The 18,025-nt window shown below is 45.8% G+C and overlaps 1 protein-coding gene across 4 annotated transcripts in view; it reads right to left on the bottom strand.

Annotated features, from left to right (window-relative positions):
- Nucleotides 1-18,025, bottom strand: part of PHLDB3 (pleckstrin homology like domain family B member 3) — a 39,380-nt gene that overhangs the window by 14,961 nt on the left and 6,394 nt on the right. For 3 of the 4 annotated variants that reach the window (XM_079986061.1, XM_079986058.1, XM_079986059.1), the window contains exons 2-7: nt 11,095-11,366; nt 6,490-6,630; nt 5,942-6,082; nt 3,074-3,202; nt 1,788-1,943; nt 811-921 (exon numbers count right to left, since the gene is read on the bottom strand). In XM_079986061.1, the coding sequence (XP_079842187.1) occupies nt 811-921; nt 1,788-1,943; nt 3,074-3,202; nt 5,942-6,082; nt 6,490-6,630; nt 11,095-11,343 (927 nt within the window). In that variant the 5' untranslated portion in view covers nt 11,344-11,366. The remainder of the gene's footprint in view (nt 1-810; nt 922-1,787; nt 1,944-3,073; nt 3,203-5,941; nt 6,083-6,489; nt 6,631-11,094; nt 11,367-18,025) is intronic. The other variant, XM_079986060.1, reaches the window with a different exon arrangement.

The raw sequence follows: 18,025 nt of genomic DNA, 5'->3' as shown, positions 1-18,025 counted from the left end.
CTGGAAGGAATTTTTAAATTTTGTTTTGACAACAAGTCAGTTTTGTAGACAGGCAAAGTCCAGTTGCAAATGTTGCTTCAGGTCAGCTTGACCCATAAACAGATCTGGTGCCCCATTCATTTCCCTTCCTCCCACCACCCCACGTCTTCCTGCTGTCGGTTCACCCACAAATAATAGGTACTCTTCAACTGTCCCAGTAAAATTGGAATACCCATTTTTTGTGTGTGTGAGAACACAGTGCTCATTTTGGGTGCCATAATCTTGCTTTCCCCCCAAAAGAAAACACTTTTGGGGGGCCATGATCTCACTCAGCACTCCAAAATACGCATTTTTGGACACTGTGCTTCCATGCAGGAGCACAGCCCTGGAAAAACTGTCTTTTGGGGCCCCACTCTCATGAGGGTAACGTGACTCGCATGGACACACATCCTGGTTTTTCACCTTGATGTGTTGGAAGGTATGAGAATAGCATCACGGTGTATTTAGTGCCCCTCTTCCTCACAATAAAACCCCTGGTCTCCTCCATTGCCATTGGGTCTAGCGCCACCTGCTGCTGGGTTTCCTTGTCTTCTGCCCCACCGAGTCCCAAATGGAAACCACCACTGAAGCCTAGGAGCCAAAACCTCTGGTTTCCATCCCCAGAAAGAAGCTTAGTGGCAGGGAACTGAAAGCAACACTTTGAATTAGTTGTTATCGTTGGGCATGGGAAGTGGACTGGTGTGGGAGAACAGGGAACCTGGGATCCTAGGTGTTTCCCTGGCTTTCAGCCAGAAATTCCTTGCTGCGCTGAGATTCCTGGGAATTCCTTACCATGTTGAGATTCCTGACGGCCTCGCCTTTCTCTTGCACAAATCGCTGGCTCTCGCCCACCATTTGCTCCTGTGTCAAACGGGCCTGTCCTTCCAGCCTCTGCACCGTCCTCTGGATATGGGGGAGAGAACCAGGTTAGAATCCTCAGACTTCAGGGCTACACAGAGCTCTATTGCACCTAGAATAATTATACACAGGGAGCCCCTCTTGTGTCGTGGTCAGGTGCAGTAGAAGCAAAAACACAACCCCAAGGTTATTGACTAGTTAAATAACGCTTAGCTGATGACTCATCTGCCTTTTCACAGATTTAACTATCACGTGTGCAGAATATCCCAAGCTAAACATGGATCTTTTTTAGAAAGCAAAAGGTGAACAGGTGAATTGTGTGCTATCCTACAGTCTAACAATGCTCCTTTATTGAAAGGAAAGGCCATCTTCTTTCTCATCCTTTATTTTATACATATCACAGTAGGGGGGGGGGGAGACAAATAACACCCTTCAAAAATATACTTAAGAGCCTCTAAGTCTTGATCCCTCTGATTAAAAGCTGGCACCACTAGTTCAAAAGTGACGCCTGCATCAATTGAGCAACTAAAATTTCAGTTGGTCGATCTACTGATTGGACCAGATTTAAGTGTGCAGTCAAAAGAAAACAAAAGGGAAACAGAAGTACCAGATCTGTTTGCCGTTGCCTTGGCAAAGCAGCCCGGAGCACAAAAAAACACCCGTGCTACTTTTTAAAGAATAAATGTGTAAGAAATAAATGCTGCGCACATGAAAATGGCAGGATAGGAATGTCCCTCCTCATCCTGAAAAGAAAAGCACTGCAGCAGCCTTTGCACCAAACTGGTGCCCCTGAGATGTTTTGGACTACAATTCCCAAGTAGCACTGTCAGGGCCCCAGGTCAGAGAAGGCTACTACAGGGTGAGCACAAAGCCTGGAACTGGATTTGTGGGTCATCAGGACTGCCACTTACCTTCCTTTGGTTGATGCTGTTCTGCAGCTGAGTGATCTCTTGGGCCAGAGCTTGGCAGATGGCCTCCTTCTCCTCTTCCAATCGGCTTTCCCGCTCCAGTTGCTGGAACTCCAGATCTTCATAGCATCTCAGGGCTCCATCTAGCATCTCAGATGTCTGGGAATAGAACCAGAGTCTATACTGACTTCTGGGTCTCATCGCTTATTGGCAGAAGGACCCAGTGGTCAGGGAACTTATGCTACCTGCCAGATTCCCACAATTTGCAAGCCAGTAGAAATTTCTTCCTGGCTTGGATATTTTTAGGCCTGCATTGTGGAGACCAGCCTTCCCCAACCTCCTGGTGCCTTCCAGATGTTTTGGAGCACAACTCCCACCCAACCCAGCTGTGGTATTGGGGGCTGATAGCAATTCAAAGCCCCCTAATTAGGGGAGCCTGTCCTAGATTTCACCACTTGGAGATTGTAGGTGGGGAGAAATCACATTTTGAAATGCACACGGCACAAAGAACACGATTAGAAACATGCAAACACATACTGATCAGACCATTGGGCCCATCAAGCTCAGCACTGCCCACACTGACTGGTAGCAGCTCCCCAAGGTCTTAGCCAGGAGGTTTCTCCCAACTGTACCTGGGGGTTGAGCCTGTGATCTTTTGCACACATGTGTTCTGCCAGTGAACCACTGCCCTTCCCTAAAGGTCTAGGCTAGAGCCCTTCTCTCCCTGGGGTTGAAGAAGATTGGAAGAAATTCAAGATTTATTTAAAAAAATACTGTAATTTGGCTGAATGTTAAGAAAGGATGCTAGATCATAAATAATGGTGCACCACTAAATTAGTGAGAATTAAGGTGATAAGTAAATCTGAGAAAAAATTATAAATTTTTTGGAGAATTTATAGATTATATTTAAATGAATTTGACATAAGAGCGTAAACAAGATGATAAATTGCTGGCAAGAATTGGCAATGATGTAAATGGGAGCGGGAGGTGTGAGGGAGTCCAAAGATGTTATGAAAAGATGTCATGATATATGCTATACTGTTTTTTATTTCTATATTTATGTTTGAAAAATCCAAATAAAATATTATAAAAAAAAAATAGAGCCCTTCTCTCCCTGATGCCTATCTTCCTATAAGCAGAGAGTTTGATGCATGCCTTCAAATCGCACCATCTGCCCCACTTGCAATCTGAAGTGGTAGCAACCAAAGAGAGAAATCACACCATCTGACCTGATTTTTGCATGCCGCTATACCAGACCTATTTCTGGCAGCTCCTTGCTGCGCACTCACCTCCTGAAGCTGCTTCTGCATCCGTTCCCGCATGGATTCGGGCTGGTTGTCCAGGTGGATCTGTGATTCAGCGTGCTGCCGCTGCAGCTCCTCTACCTTGTGACGCTCTCTCTGCAGCCGCGCCTTCTCCTGCCGAAAAAGAGGGCAGGGAGAGCATTACTACATCTCCATGGGCAGCAAATATCCAGCCGCTTTTGCTCCACCTAGCAGGTTACCAGATTAGGCGTTCCTTTCCCAACTGTGATCGGCGCTGCGATAAGCGCCGCTTGGGAGGCCAAGTTCTCACTGATGAAATAAAGGCGAAGTCCAGGCTGCAACACTTCAGAGTGCAGGCAGGAGTGTAGTTCAGGGTAGGGTCACCTGGATTCAGATAACCCATCACTTTTGCCAGCATGGGAAGATTGGAAACTGCCTTGTGCAAAGTCAGACACATTGGTCCATCACACTGGTGACACTGCCCAGCACAGGTTTTCCAGGAGTCCCTCCCAGTCCTACCTGAAGATGCTGAGATTCGAACCTGAGACCTTCTGCATACAAAGCAAATGCTCTACCGCTGAACTATGGCCCTTCCTCTTCTCCCACTGGGGAATGGAAATATATAACTAGTTGCCAAGTACCGTATTTTTTACTCTATAAGACTCACTTTTTCCCTCCTAAAAAGTAAGGGGAAATATGTGTGCATCTTATGGAGCGAATGAAGGCTGTGCAGCGATCCCTGAAGCTAGAACAGCAAGAGGGATTACTGCTTTCACTGCGCAGCGATTCCTCTTGCTGTTCTGGCTTCTGAGATTCAGAATATTTTTTTTCTTGTTTTCCTCCTCCAAAAACTAGGTGCGTCTTGTGGTCTGGTGTGTCTTATAGAGCGAAAAATACGGCAATCAACATTTTCCTCCTTCCCTGTGTTCTCTTCCTTCTTGTTGTGCTGTTATTCCTCACTGCTTCGGGCACTTTGACCTCCCAGCCCATCAACAAGGTGTTGTGCTCTGCTAGGAGCAGACTTTGGATATCAAGGTGGAGATTTAGCACCCCCCTGTGTGTCAGCTACCTGTTAAGTTCCTTGCACTACTTTAATTACAGGTACTTTTGAAGATTTCGGAAGGACAGCTTTTTAAGCATATATATTCCTGGCGACAGCTTGTTGTTGTTATGCAGAAGTCTTGTGATGTGGGCTACTTGATGACAGCATTGCGTTTTTATTCATATAGGAAGAAAATATCTATTGCACCTGTCATCATAAATGACCTCAGGGCAGGACGCAACCATTTGCCATTTCTTCCCCTACCACACACACAAAAAGCTGAGAGACCTAAGACAAGCAGGGAGACAGTGGGGGTGGCCTGCATTGCAGGGGGTTGGGCTAGATGACCCCTGGGTTCCCTTCCTATTTTAAGTTCTCTGAGTCTAGGACAAGAAAAAACCTAAGTAGGAATATGAACAGCTGCCTTACACTGGTTTATCTAGCCCAGTATTGTCTTCACTGATTGCCAGTGGCTCTCTAGGGTTTCAGGCAGGAGTTTTGCCAGCCCTACCTGGAGATGCCAGGAATTGAACCCAGGACCTTGTGCCTATAAGGCAAATGTTCTACCAATGGGCTACAGTCCTTCCTGCATTTTGTGTGTAGGTGCGGTGGATTTTTGTTTTTGTTTAGCCAAACACTGCTTTTCTGTCAACTTAAGTTTTGCTTTATTATATAACACTAAAAGGCCAAAGTGGGGAATAACAAAAGGGATGATGAGAAAGCCTTTGAATTTCAGTTTCAATCTCAAAATACAAAGAGCCTTGTGGCACTTTAAAGGCTAACAAATTTATTATGGCATAAGCTTTCCTGGACGACAGTGCACTTCATCAGATGTATAAACAGTTACCTTGAGTGGAAGGTATATATATCCATAACATGCGTGTGCATGTTTTAAAGGGAATGTGCACTGAGAGGTTAATGTGCATAGCAACTGGCCATTGTGCACATTCACCAGGCCTCATGGGGAATGTGCATATAATCTTTCCAGGAAGAGAGAATAATGTACATTTCCATCAACAGACATACTCGCCAACTGCCCTTGGGGAATGTGCATATGTCGACTACATTTTGCACATTCTCTGATCAGAGGTGTGCAATCGGTCTGCTGCCGGAGCTGCTTCCGGACCAGTGCCTGATCTTACATGACCCACAACATACCCTCCCACTGATCAGCAGAGCAGTAAGAGGGACAGGAGGCTCCAGATACAGGATACCTTCTTTCTGCAGTCCATCCTCCGCCACCTTTTTTCACCTGTTCACCAATCAACTGAGCAGCAGAAGGGGGGGTTGCAGGGAGATGAAGAATGCAAAACTTCCCTCCCCTTCCCACAGTCCTGATGGACCTTCCCACCATCACACAGGAGGGAAGATTCATCCAACTGGAAGAGTTACCCAGCAGGGAAAACAAAGCTGGCAGAGAAAGGGTGTGATCCTACCCATCCTACCTGTGCCATTCATCATCAGCTCAGGATGATGCTATCAGGGCGACCACACATGATCTGACTTTCGGGGAGGTCGCACTGTTTCATTTCCAATCGGTGCATATCCTGCAACTTCCTACTGAAATCACATAGCAAATGTTCCTGCACTGCAGGGGCGGGTTGGGCTAGATGACCCTCAGGGTCCCTTCCAACTCTGCAATCCTATGATTCTATGTCCCAGTTGATTTTTGCCCTGCTTTTGTTGCACTTCCACCCTTCCGGACAGCAATCATGCAGAGGCATCCAAGGAGCACCTCAGAACAAACGAAAGCAGGAGAAATCCACATGTTGCAAAACACACCCGCAATAAATCACCAGCCTGAAGAGGCCCCTGGAGGCTGACGAGAGGCTTAAGAGAGGAGGCCTCACCTTCTCTCTTTCGGCGTGGCACCTGCGCTCCGTCTCCACGAGGCGTTTCTGCAGCTCCAGCAGCTTCTCCTCTTCCCTTCTCAGCTCCTGCCTCTCTTCCTTCAGTTCTCCTTGCAGCAAGGCTCCTTCCAGGTCCATCTGCTGGGGAAGGGGGCCATGTCAGAGGCAAGGTCTCCAAACATCCTGGCTGGTGGCCAGCCAACCTCTACACAACCACCAGGGGGCAGACGGGCAAGCGGAATCATGGGATAAGAGCAATCGAGGAATGCAGGGGAAGTTCTAACTTCCAGGCTCCCCTGATCTGATCTGACCATTAGAGAACGCTCCTGAGAGCACCTTGGGAACTAAACACCGTGCGGCGAGGGATGCCCCGTTCTGCAGAACCAGCAGGTCCTGCTCTCTGTGTATCTGTGACGTGCCTCAAGCCTTTCCCCACCTGCCTGGGTGTGGTGCCTCCACCATACCGGTTTTACAGGTGCCAATTGTCACCCATCAGACACCCCTTTCCTCGCAAAACAGGGAGGGGATTGTAGGAGACTGAGGCGTACCTCAATGTTCACCTCCTTCTTCCGGTGATGCAGCTCCTTGATCCGATTCTCAAGAGCCGAGATCTTGCTCACAGCATGAGTTGGCCGCAGTTGCTTCTCCTTCGTGCTGCAGCCAATTCTTCCTGTTTGGGGACTCTCGTACTGGGAAGGGAAACACGATATATAAATCAGGGTTTGTGTGTACACGTTCAGGCTGTGTTCGCACAAACAAAACCCTGTGGGTGGTTCTGAACCCCTCACCATAACAGCTTGAGAAGGGCCTATATCTAGCTGCTGGAGATGTGGCAAGGATAATGCTTCAGATAAAACATACATTTGTACAACGTCCTACATCGAAAAAATTCTGGCAGGAGGTAATAGAGCCAATTAACATGACTGTATGGAAAAATCTTAAATTTGCAGAGGAAAAATATCCTTTTGAATTATGTACGCAACACATGGAATCTAATAAAGGGACTCTATGTGCCCTTACTATGGCAAAAAGACTGGTATTGATGAACTGGAAAAATAAAAATGCAGCTCCCTTTAATGATTGGATTGAAGACATGTACAAACTTGCTGCACATGAGCAAGTTGTGTACAAACACAGATTTGCCATGGACAAATTTAATGATATTTGTTATAAATGCCATATTAGATAAATCTGAGCCTGAGTCTGAGTCTGGTTAACTACAATAACAACCCCCCCCCCCCAATTTTTGTAATGTACATAATATCTTTTGTTGTTGTTGTTGTTGTGTTTTGTTTCCTACATAGGTACTATTTATTGATTCTTCCTTTTGTGTCTTCTTTTACTTTGAGCACTTGTAATTTGAATATGAAATAATATGAATATGAAATAAATTAAGAACTTAAGAAGAAGCTGGGAAGCCTGCCAGCAGGATCTGAGCACAAGAGCATCTTTCTCCTCCTGTGCTTTCCAGCAACTGGTATTCAAAGCATTGCTGCTGCGTCTAACCATGGACTTCCTTTTCACTGGAGGTACCAGGTGCAAATCAAAACAGTGACCATCTTTGTTCAAATGAGGTGCTCCAGCACTGAGCTACGGTGTGTCCCAATAACTGTGTCAAAAGGTGTGGCTGAGATTCCCTACCAGGGTTGCAAAACTGAAACTGAAAATGTGAGCTTGGGAGGCAAGAGATTAACACTAGTCCCTTCGCGAGAGGAGAGATTTTGTTCTATCTGAACTCTTCCTCCCCGCCCTGCTCCCATCCTTTACCCCTTTGTCCAATTGGTACTTAACTAAGAGCTATGAAGATCTAAGCATACCTGAAAACCAAAACTTCTGTCTTGGGAATCCTTCCAGAGACTACATACAGTTGTACCTTGGTTCTCAAACACCTTGTGACTTGAACGTTTTGGTTCCTGACTGCCGCAAACCCAGACATGAGTGTTCCAGTTTACAAACTTTTTTGGAAGCCAAACATCCGGTGTGGTTTCCGTGGCTTCCGACTGAGTGCAGGAAATTCCTTGGTTTTTGAACATTTTTGGAATTTGAACAAACTTTTGGAACATTCGAGAACCAAGGTACGACTATAGTAGGAAACTAAGAGGAGGTGTTGACCATTCACCACACAGATACGCTTCATAGAGGGAGGAAGAAAAACCTGCTCACTTCCCTCTCTATAGCAACACCCAGGTTAATGGTTCTAGGCACCAGTGGCAAAAGGGCTTGTGGTTAGCTGCCACATAAGAACTTAAGAAGAGTCCTGCTGGATCTGGCCGAGGGCCCACCAAGTCCAGCTTCCTGTCCTCACAGTAGCCATGCAAAGCAGATGCTCTACCATTGAGCTGTGGCTCCTCCCAAACTATATAACTCTAATGCTCAAAAATTTGCACTGGCAGCCCCAATCTCTGCCCAAACACTGAGTCTTCTGGGTCACTGTTTGTGGCCCCTATGACTTGGATGCTTGGTTTGTATTCATTGGGAGCCGTGCAGTTAATATTGTGGGCCCAACTCCCTTCTAGTTGGGGTTAGCAGGCCTCATCCCTGTTGATTTTCCAGTGTCTACTGAAGACTTTCCCCCCATTAGCTGAAGTCTGATTGTGTCGTTTTAGTAAAAGGCGAAAGATTTGTACGATCTGAAGAGAAACCAGAGTATCTGATTGTGTGGTTTTAACTACCTTTCCTGTATTGCATTTCTTGTGCAGTGCTTAAAGACGATTGCACTTCTCTACCTGTTGTTTGTTTTTTTTTATAATAATTTTTATTAATTTTCCACATAAATAATAAAGAACAATATAAAACAGTATAACTTCAAGCTCATCGGTTCATACCCTTTTTTCTTTGACTTCCCCATACCTCCCCATCCCTGCATCCTTGTTTAATAATTCTTTAGCAACCCTTAGGTCCATTGTCTTAATTCCCTTTCATCAAAAGTTTCTTAAGTTTTTTATTTACTGCTGCAATTCTTTACTTCTTACCCCCTGACATCTTAACATTCCTCAATTTTGCAATTATTTTTAAGATATATTTTAAATTTCTTCCAGTCCTCTTCCACTGTCTCTTTCCCTTGGTCCCGGATTCTGCCCGTCATCTCGGCCAGTCCCATAAAGTCAATCACCTTTGTTTGCCATTCTTCCAGAGTAGGTAATTCTTGCATCTTCCAATACTTTGCCAGTAGAATTCTTGCTGCTGTAGTGGCATACATAAAGAAAATCCTATCCTTCCTTGACACCACTTGGCCCACCATGCCCAAGAGGAAAGCCTCTGGTTTCTTAGGAAAAGTCCACTTAAGGACCTTCTTAATTTCATTATAGATCATTTCCCAGAAAGCTTTAACCTTTGGGCAGGTCCACCAGAGGTGGTAGAAAGTGCCTTCAGTCTCATTACATTTCCAACACTTATTACTATGCAAATGATATATTTTTGCAAGCTTGACTGGGGTCATGTACCACCGGTAAATCATTTTCATAATATTTTCCTTTAAGGCATTACATGCAGTAAATTTAATACCGGTGGTCCATAACTGTTCCCAGTCAGCAAACATGATATCATGACCGATATCTTGTGCCCATTTAATCATAGCTGATTTCACCATTTCATCCTGTGTATTCCATTTTAACAGCAAGTTATACATTTTTGATAAGTTCTTAGTATTGGGTTCCAGCAATTCTGTTTCTAATTTTGACTTCTCTTTCTGAAATCCTATTTTCCTGTCCTGTTTGAACGTCTCATTTATCTGATGGTAGTGCAACCAATCTCGAACCATAGGCTTTAGTTTCTCATAACTCTGAAGTTTCACCCTTTCGCCATCATATTCTAAAATCTCATGATATTTTGGCCATTTAGAATCCATATTAAGCTTTTTTACTTCCCTAGCTTCCATTGGTGACACCCACCTAGGGGTTTTACTTTCCAACAAATCTTTATATCTAATCCAAACGTTATACAATGCTTTCCTTACAATATGGTTTTTAAAACTTTTATACACCTTTACCTTGTCGTACCATAAGTATGCATGCCAGCCAAAACTATTGTCATACCCTTCCAGATCCAAAATGTCAGCGTTCTCAAGAAGTAGCCAGTGTTTCAACCAGCAGAAAGCTGCTGATTCATAATAAAGTCTTAAGTCCGGCAGGGCAAACCCCCCTCTATCCTTTGCGTCAGTTAAAATCTTAAATTTAATTCTGGGCTTTTTGCCCTGCCAGACAAATTTTGATATGTCTTTCTGCCACTTCTTGAAACAATCCATCTTGTCCACAATCTGCAACGTCTGGAATAAGAACAACATTCTAGGCAATACATTCATCTTAATAGTAGCGATTCGGCCTAACAAGGAGAGTTTCAACCTTGACCATATTTCCAGATCCTTTTTAACTTCTGACCAACATTTTTCATAATTATCCTTAAATAAGTTCACATTCTTGGATGTTAAGTTTACCCCCAGGTATTTTACCCTTTTTGTTATTTCCAAGCCTGTTTCATTCTGAAAACTCTCTCTTTCTTCCATTGTTAAATTTTTTTCCAACACTTTCGTTTTTTGTCTATTCAATTTAAAACCTGCTACTCGACCAAATATTTCAATTAGTTCTAATACTCTTTTAGTACTAGTGTCTGGCTGTTGCAAGGTCAATACCAGATCGTCTGCAAATGCTCTTAATTTGTACTGTCTAACTCCGACCTGAACTCCTTTAACCAACTGGTCCTTTCTGATCATGTTTAACAAAACCTCCAGGACTGATATAAAAAGCAAAGGGGATATTGGGCAGCCCTGTCGTGTACCTTTTTCTATAGGTATCTACCTGTTGTTTGATTAAAAGAAAAACATTGGGAGCTGCCTTGTCCCAAGGAGGCCCATTTGTCCGTCTATAGCTCAGTTTTGTCAACATTGACTGGCAGCAGCTGTCCAAGGTTTTGGGCAGGGCACATTCCCAGTCCTGCCTGGGGATATCAGGGATTGAACCTGGGTCCTTTTGCTTGCAAAGCATATGGGGCTGGCGAGCAGTGAAAGCAGAGGAGGCAGCCCCTAGCAAATACATATGCATATTTACCCCTGTCATTTCTGTTAAAAACACCGCTCTCCCGCTTGACGAAGGAAAAGGCTCAAAAGCCAATTAAGCCTCAGTTGAGAAATGAGACCCTAGATGTTTGCTGCCACTCACCCCATTCTGGGCACTCTCTGTGCTGCTGGCTTCATCCTCCTCCATCCCGTCACTGGAGTTTCCACCTGGGCTGGAGCCGCCTTCCAAAGAAAGGGCATCTTCTATGCTACACTGGGCTGGGGACCCCTCCTTGTCTGGTGACTGGCACTTGGGCATATCCTCCAGGCGATCCTTCTCCAGTTTGGTTGAAAAGGGGCACAGCTCCGCTTGGCTCAGCACCCCCATGGCATCCGAGTTCTGGAGCACCATCACTCAACAAGGCATGATATCCGCTGCGAGGATAAACGATAATAACAAAGACCCCTTGTTATTTAGTCACCAGCATCGTCTATTTCTTTACTGACTTATGATTCTGTTTGGGAATCGTTTCCCGTGGTTTTGTAGCAGGAAAGAGTCACGCTAAAAATAATCCCGCATGTGAAAAGCAACAGAGAAACAGTTCCGTGTATATAAAAACAACAACTCATGCATGAAAACAATTTCAAATCCAACACAGGTACAGACAGGGATAAAGATCTCTGCTTGAAATGATCTTCAACAGGTGTCAGAAAGACCACAGAGGTGGTTTTTGCTTGATATATAACTGCCAAAGGATTGGTGTCACCAAGGGCTGCATTTAATGTAGAGCTAAGATGCGCTTTGCATGAGCAGACAAATTCTACTGCATGGCGGGGGCGGTGTTCCCCTCCAGGCACCCCGTAAACCTGTCCTGAGTTTTTCCCAAAGCCCAAAGCGGATTCAGCGACAGCGAGGGAGTGCCTTTTGTTGCAGTGTGGTTTTAGCTTGCTGTTGTTCATTCTTTTCTTTGTGTAATTTTTTTTTAAAGCATTATCTGTCATTTAGTACATTCTAGACCCCAAAGGTGTGGTACAAGTATTTTAAGGCACGAATAGATAAAAACAGGTGTAATGCCCTGAACTTCTGAAACACACCCCATGAATGCTAAGTATTTTTCCCCTCCCTGTCTTACGTAAAGGTAGAAGGACAGCCCTGTTTATTGCAACTCATTACCATAAGTTGGGGCCAAGCCCTCGGGGACTTCATATGTCAAAGTCAGCATCCCATAATGGACTCCCTGCAATTCATTCTTTTTTAGGGGAAAGAAGAAGAAAAGCTTACCAGGAGCCTGGAAGCGGAAAGAAAAGGAAATTCCCATTGCACCAAAGGCCAAGGGATTCCCAACTGCTTCTCAGCCTGCTGTCGCCTTTCCTTTGCCTGAGATAATCTAGTGGCAGGTCTAGGCACCATGTTACCTTGAATGCAAAAATGCCAAATTGCCCCTAAGGGGCCCAGCATGCACATGTGATGCCACATGTCACCTGTGACGTCCCATGCATCTTCAAATGCTGGGTAGACTGGTGCCACCTTCCGCTAAAGTGTGCCAGTCCCTGTAGCATCAGGAGATGCTGTGCAAGCCGGTGTGACCTCGTGCCATGCCCGCTGGTCCCCTTGGCATCTCGAGACACAGTGCAGGCCAGTGAAGCCTTCTGCTGGCTGCAGGTAGGCCTGGCAGGGCCCAACACAGCTGTGGGAAATAATAATAATAATTTATTATTTATACCCTGCCCATCTGGCTTAGTTTCCCCAGCCACCCTGGGTGGGTCTCAATCGAGTGTTAAAAACAACAAAGCATTAAATATTAAAAACTTCCCTAAACAGATGTCTTTTAATTCAGATGTCTTTTAAAAATAGGATAGCTGCTAATTTCATTGACAAATGATGGGAGGGCGTTCCACAGGGTGGGCACCACTACTGAGAAGGCCCTCTGTCTGGTTCCCTGTAACCTCACTTCTCGCAGTGAGAGAACTGGCAGAAGGCCCTCGGAGCTGGATCTCAGTGTCCGGGCTGAACGATGGGGGTGGAGACGCTCCTTCAGGTATACAGGACCGAGGCCGTTTAGGGCTTTATAGGTCAGCACCAACATTTTGAATTGTGCTCAGAAATGTACTGGGAGCCAATGCAGATCTCTCAGGACCGGTGTAATAATAATAAATAATAATAATAATAATAATAATAATAATAATAATAATAATAGTAGTAGTAAATTTTATTTATATCCCGCCCTCCCCAGCCGAAGCCGGGCTCAGGGCAACTAACAACAATAAAACAGTACAAAAGTACAGCACAAACAACACTCTAAAATCATTCATTATAAAGTTAATTAAATTCAAGCCCCAGGCCACCATTGGGCCAGAGCTTCGTGAAGATTGCCAAGGGAGGGAGTCAGGCTGTGCCCTGACCAAAGGCCTGGTGGAACAGCTCTGTCTTGCAGGCCCTGCGGAAAGATGTCAAGTCCCGCAGGGCCCTAGTCTCTTGTGACAGAGTGTTCCACCAGATCGGAGCCACAGCCGAAAAAGCCCTGGCTCTAGTTGAGGCCTGCCTAACTTCTCTGTGGCCTGGGACCTTCAAGATGTTTTTATTTGAAGACCGTAAGTTTCTCTGTGGGGCATACCAGGAGAGGCGGTCCCGTAGGTACTAGGGTCCTAGGCCGTATAGGGCTTTAAAGGTTAAAACCAGCACCTTAAACCTGATCCTGTACTCCACCGGGAGCCAGTGCAGATGGTATAGCACCGGGTGAATGTGATCTCGCAGCGAAGACCCCATAAGGAGTATCACTGCAGCATTCTGCACCCGCTGGAGTTTCTGGGTCAGTCTCAAGGGCAGCCCCACGTAGAGCGAGTTACAATAATGTAATTATTATGTGGACCCGGCAGCCACTCCCAATCACCAGTCTACCTGTCCCATGTAGAGTGCATTACAGTTGTCTAAGCAGGAGATAACTAGAGCATGCACCACTCTGGCGAGACAGTCCGTGGGCAGGTAGGGTCTCAGCCTGCGTACCAGGTGGAGCTGGTAGACAGCCGCCCTGGACACAGATTTGACCTGTGCCTCCATGGACAGCTGTGAGTCCAAAATGACTCCCAGGCTGCGCACCTGGTCCTTCAGGGGCACAGTTACCCTATTCAAGAACAGAGAGTCCTCCACACCTGCCCGCCTCCTGTCCCCCCAAAACAGTACTTCTGTCTTGTCAGGATTCAGCCTCAATCTGTTAGCCGCCCTCCATCCTCCAACCGCCTCCAGACACTCACACAGAACCTTCACTGCCTTCACTGGTTCTGATTTAAAAGAGAGGTAGAGTTGGGTGTCATTTGCATACTGATGAACACCCAGCCCAAATCCCCTGATGATCTCTCCCAGCAGCTTCATATAGATATTAAAAAGCATGGGGGAGAGGACGGAACCCTGAAGCACCCCACAAGTGAGAGCCCAGGGGTCTGAACACTCATCCCCCATGACCACTTTCTGGAAGCAGGGTCACTGAGGGACGTGGTTTGAGGAAAGGAGGTGTGGCCTAGACTGAGCTGCGGGGGCCATAGAGAGTCCTGCAGGGCCACATTTGCACCCCAGACATGGGACACCCTATCCCTGACAGGTATATTGTGCTCAACGTATGCAGGGCAGGACATTACACACCACATCAGCAACAGGACTGGCTTAAGATATTTCATTGCCTGAGGCAGAAAATGAAATTGTTTCTGTTCATTAGAGTCTATTAAATATTTCTAGATTTGCATCCATACATAAACATCAGCATGCACACTTTCCATGCAAATCTGCATCCTCTTTCGGTGTCTTCTTTGGTGACACCTTTCCGATTTTTTGGTGACACATGAGCACCCGCCGCCTTCATTGAAAAGGGTGGCTGGGAAAGTGTCACGGCCTCAGACCTCTCAGGAGCTGCTGCTGGCAGTCAGAGTAGTCAGCACTGGGCCAGACTATCTGGCCTAGTCTGAAGCAGCTTCCTGTGTAATAGCAAAGGAACTCTGGCTGCCCAAGTCTTCATTGGTGTGAGAATAATAAAGATGTTTCCTCTGCAAGTTGTGTAGAGTTGGGGGGGGGGAGGTATGAACCTCTTAGATAACTGTAGACCTTCCAAGTGTCCCTATTTTTAAGGGACAGTCCTGGATTTACAGAAGCCATTCTGGTTCTGATTTGATCCCGGAATGTTCCGCTTTTCCTTAGGATGTCCCTATTTACACCAGAGGGTATGGAGTTATGAGACCCCCAAGCTAAGGAGATAAGTAACAATACAACCTTTAGAAGACACCTGAAGGCAGCTCTATATAGGGAAGTTTTTTAAATGTTTAATGTTTTATTATGGTTTTATATATGTTGGAAGCTACCCAGAGTGGCTAGGGCAACCCAGTCAGATGGGTGGGGTATTATTATTATTATTATTATTATTATTATTATTATTATCAGTGCTTTTATTTTTTAAAAATGTTTAGGGGTACTCTCATTTTCCTACTCATATTGAAATACTGTCCTTCAATGAGGCCAAACTTAGATTCACAAAATGTTTAGGGGTATGCATACCCCTGCATCCCCCCAGAAAAAAAGCAGTGATGATGACTGAATAGGACGTCCATATTTTCATCAGAGAAATGTTGTATGCAAATGATGACCTAATAACAACATCAAGTTTGCTTTAGATGTCAGGTGAGAGAATTTAAGACAGGCATCCCCAAACTTGGCCCTCCAGATGTTTTGGGACTACAATTCCCATCATCCCTGACCGCTGGTCCTGTTAGCTAGGGATGATGGGAGTTGTAGTCCCAAAACATCTGGAGGGCTGAGTTTTGGGGGTGCCTGACTTAAGAAGAGTCTGGCTGCTGGATCAGGCCGCAGGCCCATCTAGTCCAGCATTCTGTTCTCACAACAGCCAACCCACAAGAAGCCCCCCAGCACAGCTGCATCTTCCTCACTTGTGACACCCAGCAATTGGCATTCAAATGCTCAGTGCCACATTCAGTGGAGGTGGAGAGCATTTGCATTGCGGCTGGTAGTCATCCAATAGCTTTCTCCTCCATGAATTTGTCCGGTGCCCTTTGAAAGCCTTCCAAGCTGTGGGCTGTTGCTACCTCAAGTGGGAATGCAGAGGCAGAGACCCACCACTTCAGCAGCCCACTTATCTCTCCTAGTTCTCTCTCCCAGCTTGTTTCCCTCTTCGCTAAGAGACGCTTTCACATCGGACCAAAATAACAGCAAGGTCAGGTTTTTCCACAGAAGCGGGTAAGATGCCAATGAAAAGGAACTGAACACAGCCAGGAGGTCTGCTGAGGCAGCACAAGGGCTTGCTGACAGCCAGAGCGTGCCTTCAGAGACACTTCGTTTCTCATCGCTCCAGCTCACAAATGAAGAAGGGCGCCGTAGAAGAACATCTGCTTTGCATGCAGAAAATCCTGGGTTCAGTCCTCCTGGAGACCAGCAGTGGGGAAGGCAGGGAGGTCAACAGAAGATGGAGACAGGGCCAATAAATAAGTAGAGCCAACTAATTGTAGATTGACCCCAACTCTCCTGCCTGCTGAGTTCTGCAAAAGCAACACTGAGGTTAAAGAGGAAGAAGCTGACAGCCAGAGCCACTCCTTGGACTGGCTGTAAATAAGAAGGCAGGTGGATGAGGCAGAATGAGACTGGTGAGGAAGAGCTCCATTTGTCCTAATAGGCGAGGCTCCCTTGCTACGCTACCTGAGGGAACTTCTCCTATTTTTCAGGACGTTTGTTGCAAGGCTGGCTGCATATCCTGTGACCACACAGCAAACGAGTTCCATGGTCCTTAACAGCTACAGGTCTCTTCCCAGCCTTTGGAATGACACGTCTTTCTGCTTGCATTTGGTCAGAGAGGGCCTGAAAGCGGGATTTGAGCTGAAGTTTGGGAAATTGGGAATAATCTTGGGCCAGGCCTGCAGCCCTTCCACCCCACCCCCTCACCCCAGAAACCTGCTGATTGTGCTGTCTGTATTATTATTATTATTATTATTATTATTATTATTATTATTATTTGTATTCATTGTAAATCACAGGGTGGTTCACAGCATGGAAATACAACATGAGAACACAAGATATATAATACATAATAAAACAAAAAGCCAGTAATCCCCGCCTCTCACAAACTCATTAAAAAGAATGCCTGGTTGAAGAGAAACGTTTTTGCCCGGTGCCTAAAGATATGCAATGAAGAAGCCTGCTGCCTGTTTCCAATATACTCTGCCTGGGTTGATATTAAAAGGGCACCATAACTTTGCTCAGGCATCTTAAAGTTTGTGATGTGGATTTTAATATTATATTCTGAAAACAGGATTTCAATCTGGAGCTCACTAGATCTCAGCTCTGTCACCTCTCAGGTGGGCACTACAGTGGTACCTCTACTTACAGTCACCTCTGGTTACGTCTCCTTCGGGATATGTACGCGGCAAACCCAGAAGTATTTTTCTGGGTTTTGCCGTGCACGCATGCGCAGAAGCGATCCCTCCAGTTGCGGAAATCTCGGGATCCGAACAGAGCTCCGGAACGGATCCCATCTGCAACCAGAGGTACCACCGTACTGCCATTCTAGGAGAACAAGGGGAAAGTTCATGGTGAGCTCCGGCACCTCTTTTTCTAGAAAAATAGCACAGGGATTTTAGCTGGGCAACACTGAGATTAAGGCGGAGGAGGCAGACAGGCAGAGCCAGGTGGGTGAGGGCTGGCAGAGGGCACAGTCTTAGCAGACTAGTCCATACATATGTAGCAAGTTGCTAACCCTTCCCAAACATGCCTCCTCCACGGCTTCTTTTATATGGTAAGAAAGGTAAATTGTTTTATGTAAGTTCTTCTGTCAGCAATCTCGCTCAGTGCCTCACCCACAATTAGGTGGGGCCCGCCTTATTAAGTCCTGTTTTTCCAGAAGGAAGAAGTGGAATCAAACAGAGAGGAAGGAGACTGGACTCGGCAGAAACTACATGAAAATGGGGCAGAAGCCTGGAGTTGCGTCCAACATTAGTCATACTCAGAGAAGACCCATTGGAATCAATGGGCATGGCCAATTTAGCTCCAGTAATTTTTTTAGCAGCTCTGCTTAATTGGGTACAATCGCTGGGTGCCAGAAACC

Source organism: Podarcis cretensis (genome assembly GCF_951804945.1).
Source record: "Podarcis cretensis genome assembly, chromosome: 8".
NCBI lineage: Eukaryota > Metazoa > Chordata > Lepidosauria > Squamata > Lacertidae > Podarcis > Podarcis cretensis.
This window is presented reverse-complemented; position numbering and strand designations above follow the sequence as displayed.